The sequence below is a fragment of the Hevea brasiliensis genome, chromosome 17 (assembly GCF_030052815.1).
Source record: "Hevea brasiliensis isolate MT/VB/25A 57/8 chromosome 17, ASM3005281v1, whole genome shotgun sequence".
Taxonomy (NCBI): Eukaryota; Viridiplantae; Streptophyta; class Magnoliopsida; order Malpighiales; family Euphorbiaceae; genus Hevea; species Hevea brasiliensis.
In genome coordinates, this window is record NC_079509.1 from 56,635,366 (window position 1) to 56,647,979 (window position 12,614).

Here is a 12,614-nt window from a genome sequence, read left to right on the forward strand (position 1 = left end):
TCTCAACTTATCTTCAATTGGCATCACTCCTACCTTTTCTCTAATACTCTCATTATCCACCTTAACATTCTCATCTTTGTAACTCTTATCTTAGATGCATACACTCACTACCATATAACATAGCAAATTTTCCTTTCAATTTATTGGGAATCTTACGATCACATAAACTCATGTGGCCACTTCAACCATCTAATCCTATGACTAACATCGCATCCCCATCTACTTGAAGGATCGAGCCTAGATATTTAAAGTGATTACTTACCCATTCAAACTAACTCCTTGCAATTTAAATTTTCACTAAATCAAAATTTTTTTTTGTCACATTGTCAAAAGTAGAAATCATATTTTATTTGAATGGAGAATATTATTACTTATTATAAAATGCATAAATTTGATTATTTTATTGAAAGTTCTATGATAAAAATAGATTAAAAAATTTATATTTATTATAAAAGCTTTCACATCACTTTGCTTTTAAGAGAGAAAAAATAGAATTTTATTAAAATGGTGCTAAGTTCATATCATAGACGTCATGCATATAACATATTATTTCTTTTTATTAAACTCCGCCCTTACTGGGATTAGAACTCTAAGTTTGAGAAATGTGTCATCAGTTCCTAGGGATTTTTAATAGACAGTGAAAACTTTCAATCGCATATCACTAATCTCATCATTGGTATCTAAACAACAATAGGAAATGAGTCTTATATGACAAATAATATGAGATGTGATTAATGACTGAATTAGCAAGTAAATGAACATAAATATATATATTACTTATAAACTTGTCGGTATTTAAGTAGGTATTTCCTAAAGCCATACTCAATAACCTCAATCTTGCATAAAAAAACAATATACTAACTTATTCGTCTAATTCATACACTCGTTAAGTTTTAATAAGAAGGGGAACGTAGTTTTTATGGGAATTAATTTTATTATTCCTAGTTATATATCACTATCTTTATTCAATTTTTATTTTTTTTATTATCATTTAAAGAAATGATTTAAAGGGAACTTTTTATTAAACCACAAATCTTAATCTATTTAATATAATTTAAAGAAAACTGCCTGTTAAACCAAAATAGTCAATTATTTTAATTTTAATTTTAAAATGATTGAATTTGTCGTTAAATCAAAATTGCATATAAATTTAATTTTTGTATAGTTTAAGGCAGACTTTCCACTAAAAAAAAATTACATATTAATTTATATGGTTTAAGGCAAACTTACAGTTAAACCCAAAATTGTACATTTTAATTTCATATGGTTTAAAGTAAACCTGCCGTTAAACCCAAAACTGTATATTTCAAATTTATATGATTTAAAACAAGCTTACCGTTAAACTCAAAATTATATATTTTAATTTTATTTTTTAAATGGTTCAAGGCAAACTCACCGTTAAACCTAAAATTATACTTTATTTTTTTATTTAAATTTTTTAGTGGCTTAAGACAAACTTGTTGTTAAATCTAAAATTATATATTAGTATATTTAATTATATATTTTTTAATGATTTAAGATACACTTGTCGTTAAATCAAAAATTATATATTAATTTATATTAAAATTTTTTAAAATTTCTTTAAAATGGCTTAAGACAAACTTGTCATTAAACTAGAATTATATCTTTGAATTTAAATTAAATTTTTTAAAATTTATTTTTTATTTTTTATTTTTATTTTTATTATTTTTTTAAAAAAAATTTAAGGCAAACTTACCGTTAAACCGAAAATTATATATTTTAATTTTATTTTTATAAATGGTTTAAGGTAAATTTGCTGTTAAACCTAACATTATGTATTTTAATCTTTAATGGTTTAAGGAATCTTACTGTTATACCTAAAATTATATATTCTAATTTAAATTATTATTATTATTATTATTATTATTATTATTATTATTTTCAAATGATTTAAGACATACTTGTCATCAAATCAAAATTATATTTTAATTAATTAATATTTAAAAAAAAAATTTAAATGGTTTAAGACACACTTGTCATTAAACCAAAAATTATATATATTTTGATTTTATTTCAAAAATTGTATATTTTAAATTAATTCTAAAAGGAAAATTTACTGTTAAACCAAAAAAAATTTATTTTTTATTTAAGTAATAGTTAAAGGACTACTACCTTAACCACTCAAAATTTCATCATTGAAGATAACCAATGAACACTTAAACTTCATAGTAATTTAATTTATTATTATTATTAGAAATTTAAGGAACAGTGAGTCAAATTGTTGAAATTAAATAGTTCAAAGAAAGTATGAAAAAGAATTAACTTCAAAATGTTTCAATAACATAAAAACACAGAACTGATGAGAACACCACTTTGCATATGCAATATAAAGTTATACATTTGTATAATTCAAAAACACCAGGAAAACGAGGACACCTTCACATTTTCAAAGCAACACTAAGAAGCAAGTTAAAATTAAAAAAAAAAATAAAAATAAATTAAAAAACTATATGAACATAAATTTCAAAGGAGCATTTTCTATTTCACTTAGATTCACTAAAGGTAATCTAAAGATAGTAGAAAGATAGGTGCATTTCCAATGGTCAAGAACGAACAAATCAAATACAGCAGATATTATAAAATACCCACCAACATAGAGAGCAAACATCTAGGCAACGAAATGTGGAGCTGCCAAATTTGCAACGACAAAAATAAAAACTAGAGATTAGTCTACCTGAGGAAACCAACACAAAATAAAATAAATAAATAAACCATTTCAACCATAAAATCAATCTTGGACAGCAGTCAAGTTGTTATCAAAGCTAATGAAAAATCATCATATTGTGAGTTCACCATCAGTTTTCAACAACAAACTTAACCACATTTGACCCAGAGAATACACCTTGAATTTTTCTAAGAAGTTGATCAAATCAAACAGATTTTAAGATGTAATTTTGAGCTTAATAATCAACCATCATCACTCAAAATTCAATAAATAATAATATGTCATTCTAAGCTTTCAAAAAAAAAATATCAGATAAAATTTGAATAAGATAAAAATCACAGTTAAAAAACAGTGATGAATACCCAAATGAGTTTAGAACGAAGGTGTTATAAGTTCAGTGCTATTGTTTGAAAGGGATTGGGCAACAGATTCACAATGAGATGAATATTAACCGTGATTAACAATCATAACCCACCAAAAATAATATTTTTAAATCATAAATTGAGTATGAAGACACAATCCCAATTCAAGATACAAACTTCAAAAAAGAAAAAAAGAAGTGATGAGTTTAGACTGTATGCTTGCTCGAAATTGGTTGATGGAGCAAAAGCAGAGAGGGGTGTTGAAGTTGAGCCATAAGGAAACGAAATCCTGAGAGGAAATTGAGAGATGAATTGAGAATCGTCTTAAGAAGAGGACATCGAACTTGGGTATAAAATCATTGCTGTTCAATCAAAGGAAGGCTGCGCTTCAAATGTCCAGAGGTGGGGAAATGATGTGTAGCGTCTTGCACTAGGTTTATTGTGTTTGAGGGAGTAAGAAATGGGTATGTGGGTTTAGTTAGTAGTGAAGTGGGCAAAAAGGTTGTGAGAGTTCTTAATGCTGAAAATGGGCAAAGAGCTTAGCTGTGTGCAGGTGGAAGTAGCTAGGATGATGGTTCTAAACTAAGGTGGGTCTAGTTTTCATGGAGAGTGTTGTCATTAGTTTCTGTACTGAGGATCATGAATGGAGATTTAAAGGAAAAAAAAATGGAGGGTGCGGATTAAAAAGTACAAAATTTTATTTTTATTTTTTAAAAATCTTAAATCAAATAGTCAAAAATTAAGGAGGTTAAAAAAAAAGGCTTGCAATAAAAGGGACTATTTTGTTTTATTTTCTTTTGATCTTAAGGGTTAAGAATTGGTCCTTACAATCAAGTTTGAGATCATTTTGTACTTTTTTTTTTTTTACTTCTTTAATTTGACTTTAACTAATTCTTAATCTAACGGTGAAAACTTAATCTCTTTTAAAAAATAAGGGCTAAGATTTAATAGTGCTAAAATTTGTATTTATTTCTTTAACAAACTCCTAATTTAATGGTTTAAAATTAATTATCAAAATATTGAAGGGCTAGGATTAACTAAGTCACATTTTTTTTTTAACTTTTTGATCATAGGGCCTCAATTTGCTCTTACAAAAACAAAGGGTTGAGATTAAAAGGCACAAATTATTTTAATTAATTAAATCTAATGGCTAAAAATAAACCTAATAAATTTTGATGGATAAGATTTAATCTTACCATTTTGTTTTATTCTCCTAAATCTAAAGGTGAAGAAACAAAATTTAAAAGAAAATCAAGAGTGACATCAATTGAGACAATTTTACTCTTTTCTTCAGTTTTTCTAAAAACAAAATTCTAAATCTAATGGATGAAATTAAATTTTTATAAAATTGACGGTCAAAACTTTTTATTATTATTATTTTTTAAGAAACTAAAATTAAATTACAAATTAGGATTAAAATGAAAGTGGAATTCAATTAAGGAAAAAAAAAACAAAACTTAAATAAGCTAGAAAATTAAAATTAAAACTAAAACTAAAGTCAAAATATGAAAAATAAATTAGAATTAAAGTAATAGTAAAAATAGAAACCAAATTAATAAAAGTGTCTTTTTGTGCATTTTTTTAATTAATTAATTTTTTGATTTTTGATTTTTTAAAGTTTTTATAGGTCCAAACAAAATATAGTGCCTACAAAAAAATATTTTTTATTGACCTAGATAAAATATGATGTCTACATAAAGTCGAGGTTCACCGTTGCTTCAATCGTCAAGATTAACCCGTCGAGCTCAAACATAAAATCCCTAAAAAATCACCAATATACATAAGCTCAGAAATTTTCTTTTAACAATCACAAATTTAATAATGGATAAAAGAGTAAATGTAAAAAAAAAAAAATAAATAAATAAAAAACAAAAAACAAAAAGAACAAGAGCATGTATCATGACCTGTAACAGCAACTCCCACGCTCCGATAAGCACTTTCAAAACTTTAACTAAAACTATTATGCCACATGCAATTGTTTTGTTTCCTAAGAAAATGATATCTTGAGAAGACGAAGGCCCATTTTTTGCTTTCCAAGAAGAGGAATGGTATGCCTAGGAAATATGGGCAGGATGGATCCAGTAGTGGCACTATGGAGTTTGTGCTATTCGTTTAGGGATAGGAAGGTGCAGCGGAAGGTCACGAGGAGCATTGGATTGATCAAGTTGTTGTTGTTAGTGATGCAGAGTGAAAAGGAAGGAAATTCAAGGAGGATGCGTGCGCATTTGCCTAAGGTTTTGACCATTGGGTGCAAGGATGGTAGGGTGGTGATGAGCAATGAGGCCAAATCGACAAATCCACAAAAAGCATAAAACGACAATTGCTTTTTTTTTTTTCTTAATTTTTAAATATTAAAAAAACATTATAATGATTTTTTAAAATTATTCTTTTTATTTTCACTTTAATAAATATAAACTGCGTTTGGCAAAATATCATCCTTTGCTAGCAGTGCATAATCTTATTCTACTACTTTATTACATACTTAACCTCAATACCTTGCTTAAAAATTTCATAAAATTACATGATATTTTTCATAATTTTTTTAATCATTTTTAAATTTTATTAATAAGAAATTATTAAAATAATTATTTTTAAATTAAATATTTTTAAATTTATAAATTTTAGAGTAAATTACTATTAAATTTCTAAGATCTTTACAAAACTCAAAAATTAATTTTTATATAAATTTAATAATAATTTAGTACTTAAATTTTATTTTCATTAATAATTGTGTCCCCACAAGATTACTTTTATTAACAAATAGTCTCCACAATTAGTGAAATAAGAAAAATAATTTATTACAAAAATGATATGTGAGAATTAAATTATTAACAAAAATAAAATTTTAGAACAAATTGTTTATGAATTTTGTCAAACTTCAACATTTTCGCTGTACACCTTCACCAACGATTAGGGTGAGTCATGAACCAGGATTGTCAACTAAATTGATATTAATTAGAGGCAAAGGTTAAGGTATCACTATCCCATAAAAAGTTAAACAATCTTTTGGGGCTATCTGAATTGAAATGATTGGGCAAGCTCTGATGTTGCTCTATAAATTGTCCCTCATATGTCTCATCTTCCCAAATTAAGCTTCTCAGATGACAGTCTAGCTTTCCTATATGGCTGCTCTAGGTGCCCTACCAGCCCCATCCTCTTCTTCCTCCTCCGCTGCCTCTTCTTCAAATTCTCAAGAAAATTATCAAGTATTCTTGAGTTTCAGAGGCATTGATACCGGTAGGAATTTTACCGATCACCTCTACGAATCATTGAAGTGGTCAGGGATTCGAGCATTTAGAGATGACGAAAGAATTCAGATTAATCGAGAGATTATAAACGCAATTGAGGAATCAAAAGTGTCTTTAATTGTTCTGTCAAAGGACTATGCTTCTTCGATCCGGTGTTTGGATGAGCTAGTGATGATCATGGAACATAGAAGAAGTAACAGACATACTGTAATCCCCATCTTTTATGATGTGGCGACATCTGAAGTCGCTAAGCAGACTGGGAGTTTCGCTGTAGCATTCCATAGGCACCGACAACAAATCACGAAAGATAAAGTGGAGGAATGGAAAGAAGCTCTCGCAGAAGTTACAGAAATTGCTGGGAAGGTTTTAGAAAACGGGTACATGATTCTCTCTCTCTCTCACTAAAGGTTCCTTTCTCTTCTCGCAGTTGCAGATATTATTAAGGGGGTGTTTGGTTTACCTGTTGAGTGGTGCAGTTGATAGCTGATAGGCACCCAAACAGGTAAATTGTGGTGTTTGGTAAGTTTAAAAAAATAGAGCTGATAGCTGATGGGCAGCTGATATATCATCAGCTGCAGTTTGTATCAGCTCTATTTTTAGAGCTGTTTCTCATCAGCTGATAGCTGATCTGGCTTTATTTTTTATTTTGACCATATTATCCCTTTTTTTATTTAACTTGAAAATTAATATTATTAATATTTTTATTTTTTTATTTGTAATTTTAATATTTTAATTAATTTATTTCAACTTTGTTAAAATATTTTTTATTAATAACATAAAATATAAAATATTTATTTATATCCAAAAACTTAAAATTAATTATAAATTTTTCTATTAACAATAATAATTATTTTATTATTTTATCTATATTTTTAAAATTATTTAATTATCTTAAAAAATAATTATTTTCTTATTTCAATAATAAAATAAATGATATAATATAAAAGATTAATAATTATATATTTATTTAAATAATAGAATATATTAATTTAATAATTATATATTTAATTTAATAATAAAATAAATAATATAATGTAATAAATTTATAATTTTATATTTATTTAAATAATAAAATAAATTATATGATATATACCCTTATTAGTCATTTCACATATTAATAGCAACAGCTAAATATAATTTTATCAAACACTTAATATAAAACAGCTATCATCAGCTATCAGTTAACAGCTATCAGCTAACAGCTATCAGCTATATTCAACAGTTAATCCAAACAGGCCCTAAGTAGAGCTTGGGCTTTCTCAAAACTAAAAGATAAATATTCCTAAAATAAATAAAAGATAAATATTATAATTTGATTAATACTTTACTATTAATTCAAAATTAACAATTTTAATTTCTATATATACATATATCATTGTTAATATTTTATAATAAAATTTAAAGATTAAATCATAATTAAAAAATAATTATTCAAAAAATAAAATTTTCAAAATTTAAATTATAATTATTTCATTCAAATTTTTTAAAACATAAAATCAAAATACATAGTTATCAAATTTAAAAACAAAAAATCAAGATCAAATTTTTTATGATTTAGTTCAACACGGAGAAATTATCACTGCTAAAATTGGTTTAAAAGGATAGAAAAATTATTAAAATTAAATTTCAGAAAGACTATAATTATTTTTTTTAGTATTTTACAGAGATTAGTCATTCTAAAAGAGATTAATATCTAATATAAGTTATCTAGATTTGAAAATACAAAAAAATAGGGTTTGATTTGACTGCATGCATATTGTTAGGATTTTGAGTAATTAGCATTTACTAATCAACAATTTTATCAAACAAGTTTGTTTCATATATATATATATATATATATATATATATATATATATATATATATATATATTGAAATGGATAATTATATTATTACAAAATTTTAATCTAAATTTTTTATATATAAAATATTATTAATTAAAATTTCAATTTTAATTAAATTTACATTATTTAAAAAAAATTATATATTTAAATTTAACTAAAATTATTTTATTTATTATTTATATAATATATCAAACTACTAATTTGTATTATATATTCTTATAATTTTCTAAAAAAATTGTTAATTTTGTAATATAGTTTACATTTACTACTTTCGTCTACAAATAACAGTCACATTTAAAATTTTTATGATAATTAAGAAAATGATTGAATAACTTTATTTTCATTAAAAAAATATTAATAATTTACTTAATTACCCTTTCTTGAAAATATAAAAAAATAAATATCAATGTGACAAACACTTGGTTTAATTAAGAATGAGATGATGATATTAGTTTTAGAAAATTGTATAAATCTTTATTATATTTTATAGAGATAAAAGACAAAATTAAAAAAAAAATAATTCTCTTTGATTTATTTAAATGTAACAGATAATTTTAAACAAAATAAAAAAAATCAAATGTAACTTTTTTTTTTCTTATAAACAAAGAAAATATTTAATAATATATTGATTTCTTAATTGAATCTTAAATTCTTAACCCTTTATATTTATCAAACTTTTTTTGAAAATCTTGCTTAAAGTTATTAACAAGTGCTAAATTAATTCAATTTTTATATTATAGGTAACTTGAATCAACTATAACTTAAATTGACCTGATTTGAGCTGACACAGAAATCAATATTTTTATTTTTAATTATTAGTAGAATAAATAATGAGGATATTATAATATTTAAAAATTAGAAAATATAAAATTATTAAATTTTAAGAACATATCTTATAGATATTTATAGAAATCTTGTTTATCATTTTCAAAATAAATCGACTATAACTTGAAGATTTGATGCTGGAGGTTTGTAATGATTTTAGATTTATATATGCATTTTTCTACCATTAAAGTTCAATGGAATTATTTTTTAAATAGTCATATTTTGTGTGTATTTATTCATAATCATATGCTTGTAACTGTGAATTTTTATATGACATTATTATATTTACTAATTATTTTTCACTTCATTTGTCATTAGCCATTTCATTTTCCTATGTGTCTACAATTTAACCATATTTCATGGCTTAGTTTTATATTGTGGCCTTATTTCAAAATTTAGTTTTATAATATTTATATAGATGTTATGTTAAGAATAAGAAATCGAAAATTTACATTAATTAATTAATTATTAATAATAATAATATTATGACCATAAATTTATTAAGATTAATAAATTTTATTTAATATATATACATATTAGTTATTATCAATTAATGATCAAAATATAATAAGATTTATTAAAATTGTGGACAATCACTTAGTTATTTGATATTATTTTAAATTATTTATGCTTAATAATTCTAAATTAAAGAATTTTTTGCAATTATAATTCATAATATAGATATATATTATTTAAATTTTTATATTAAGTGTTAAGAAACTTCTAAAAAGTCATGTATTAATTAGTGACATTAATAATACTAATAAATTTTAATTAATATATATATATTAATTATTATTAATGATAAAATGTTTATTTATTATTATTATTAATATGATTATTATTAGTAATGAATTTTATTTAATTTAAATGGAATAAAAAAATAGATATTGAAGAATGTGTTTAGGCTCTAAATATCATAATGCCGAGTGGGTAAAAATAAGTAACCACTTGGCAATATTGTGTGGCCCTATATCACAGCCAGCTTTATAAAAATATACCTAAAAAAATAGAAATAAGACATTAAAATTATGGATAATCACTTAATTATTTTATTATATTTATAATTATTTATATTTATTGGTTATAAATTTAAGAATTTTCTTTACAATTTTAATTTATAAATATAAATATATATTATTTAAATTTTTATGTTAAGCATTAAGAAACTAAAAAATTACATATTAATTAGTGGTATTAATAAAAGCAATCATACATATTAATTATCATGAAATTGTATATATTATTATTATTATTATTATTATTATTATTATTATTATTATTATTATTATTAAATGGCACAAAAAATAAAGGTTGAAGGATATGATTTGACTCTTATATTATAATGTCAAGTGGGGTAAAATAAGCAACGGCACTACAATAAATATTAGAATTAGTAAAAAAATTTTATAACATTAATTTTCTTGTTAAAAAGTTAACATAAATGATATATAAAAAAGATGTGATAACAACTATTGTTATCATTAACAAATTTTTTTGCAATAATAATTATTGTTATCAGTAATTTTTTTTTTCACTATAACCATAATTTTATTGTAATATTTATTAGCAATTGCTACTAATAATATATAAAAAAGATGTGATAACAATTATTGTTATCATAAACAAATTTTTTGCAGCAATAATTATTGTTGTCAATAATCTTTTTTTTTTTTTACTATAACCATAATTTTATTATAATATTTATTGTCATAATTTTGCAGCAAGAATTCATATATTGTTGCCGTAATCTTTATAGACACACTTGTCATATTGTGAGGCCTTATTCCATAGTTTAGCTTTATGGTATTTATATAGATGTAAATTAGCTCTAAACATGATCCTCTCAATCTGAACAGGCATCAGGCAGAATTCATATGTGATATTGTTAAAATGGTTAGCGAGATACCGAACCGTATAGTATTGCTTGTGTCTGCGTTTTTAGTTGGAATAGACTCTCGGCTACAAGGCATTAATTCATGGCTCAAAGATGAGTCCGTTGATGTTGGCGTTGGAATGATCTGTGGGATTGGTGGAGTTGGGAAGACAACTCTTGCCAAGATTGCTTTTAAACTTCACTATGAAAAGTTTGATAGTTTCAGCTTTCTTGGAGAGGTAAGAAGAAAAGCAAAGCAAGATAATAAGGGTTTGGTCAAGTTGCAAAGGAAACTTCTTTCAGATATTCTTAAGGAAAAGGTGGAGGAGATATATAATAAAGATGAAGGAACTGCCATGATCAGAAAAGCTATAAAGCACAGAAGAGTTCTGGTAGTCCTTGATGATGTAGATGACAATGAGCTACTCGTTGCATTTATTGGGGAGTGGGATAGTCTTCATAGCAAAGGAAGTAAAATCATCATAACAACCAGACAACAGTTGCTGTTGAGTCCTCATGAAATCTATAAGGAGTTTATTATTGAGCCTCTAGATGAGAATGAATCACTCCAGCTCTTCAGTTTGCAGGCATTTGAACAAGAATATCCTACTTCAGTTGATATGGAGAACTCTAGGTATGTAGTGGGTCATTGCGATGCGCTTCCATTAGCTCTTGAAATTCTAGGTTCTTCTCTATCTGGCGATTCTGGCTTGTCTATGGATGAATTGAATAGAAAATTAGACGCAGCAGAAAAAATTGAAGGTGAAGAAGAATTGGAGAGAACTCTTAAAATAAGCTATAAATCCCCGTGACAAAATTTTGTTTCTTGACATGGCTTGCTTCTACATTGGGAAGAAGAAATATCATGTAGATAAAGTAGTAGAAGACTGTGAACTTTACAGAGCACTTGGAATTCAAACTCTCATTGATCGGCACCTTATAACAGTCAATGAAGACAACAAATTGACGATGCATCAATTGCTTAGAGATATGGGAAGGAAGATTGCCCAGCGAAAATATACCAAGGGTAAAACGCGCAGGAGAATTTGGAATTCCGAGGATGCATTGAAAGTATTAAGGGAAAACATAGTAAGAAACATACATAATCTTTATGCATATGCTTACATGTTGTATTATCCTTATATGCAACTGTCTTATCATTCTTTTGTTTTCTTTTCTGATGCATATGCTTTTTTTTTTTTCTTTCCTTCCTTTTTTCTCCCAATGTAGGATACAGACAGAGTTAGAAGCCTTATCCTCGACAAACAACTATTGAGCATAACCCCAACAACTGAGGAGAACTCTGGAATTGAAGGATTTACAAAATTGAGCAGCTTGAAATTGCTTTACCTCAACAAGTAAAACTTAAGAGAGGCCATAAGAAACTTGCAGGAGCTTTAAGGTGGTTATGGCGTCGTGCATCCTTTTCAAATGCAAAGCTTAACGGAGGAGGATATAAGAATTTTCCAACAAGTTTAATATGGTTGAGTTGGCATGGATTCCCTTTGAAATTTATACCAAATGCTTTTACCCTGGAGGAACTAGTAGTTCTTGACCTGAGAAAAAGTAGTCTAGAATATATTTGGAAGGGTCCCAAGGTACAATTCAATTCCCTTTCTCTCTCTCTCTCTCTCTCTCTCTCTCTCTCTCTCTCTCTTTGATAATTCTTGCTGCGATATAGAAGCTCATTTCATTATTTGTTTCTTGTTCAGTTTCTTCCTAACTTGAAGATCCTTAACCTCAGTCATTCGCATTTACTTGTCGCATTCCCTGAC

At 25.5% G+C, this 12,614-nt stretch overlaps 1 protein-coding gene across 1 annotated transcript; it reads left to right on the plus strand.

Moving 5' to 3' along the window:
- The first annotated feature begins 6,170 nt into the window (after positions 1 to 6,170).
- Positions 6,171 to 11,651, plus strand: LOC131175314 (disease resistance protein RUN1-like). The gene is made up of 2 exons (XM_058139041.1): positions 6,171 to 6,673; positions 10,823 to 11,651. The coding sequence occupies exons 1-2, from the start codon at positions 6,171 to 6,173 to the stop codon at positions 11,649 to 11,651; spliced, it is 1,332 nt and encodes a 443-aa protein (XP_057995024.1).
- The last annotated feature ends 963 nt before the right edge of the window (positions 11,652 to 12,614 follow it).

Bases quoted from the DNA above. Each gene is read 5' to 3' on its own strand.
- LOC131175314 (XM_058139041.1), top strand. From the start codon at position 6,171: ATGGCTGCTCTAGGTGCCCTACCAGCCCCATCCTCTTCTTCCTCCTCC. The intron at 6,674-10,822 runs GTACATGATTCT...CAATCTGAACAG, and splicing joins GGGAAGGTTTTAGAAAACGG to GCATCAGGCAGAATTCATAT.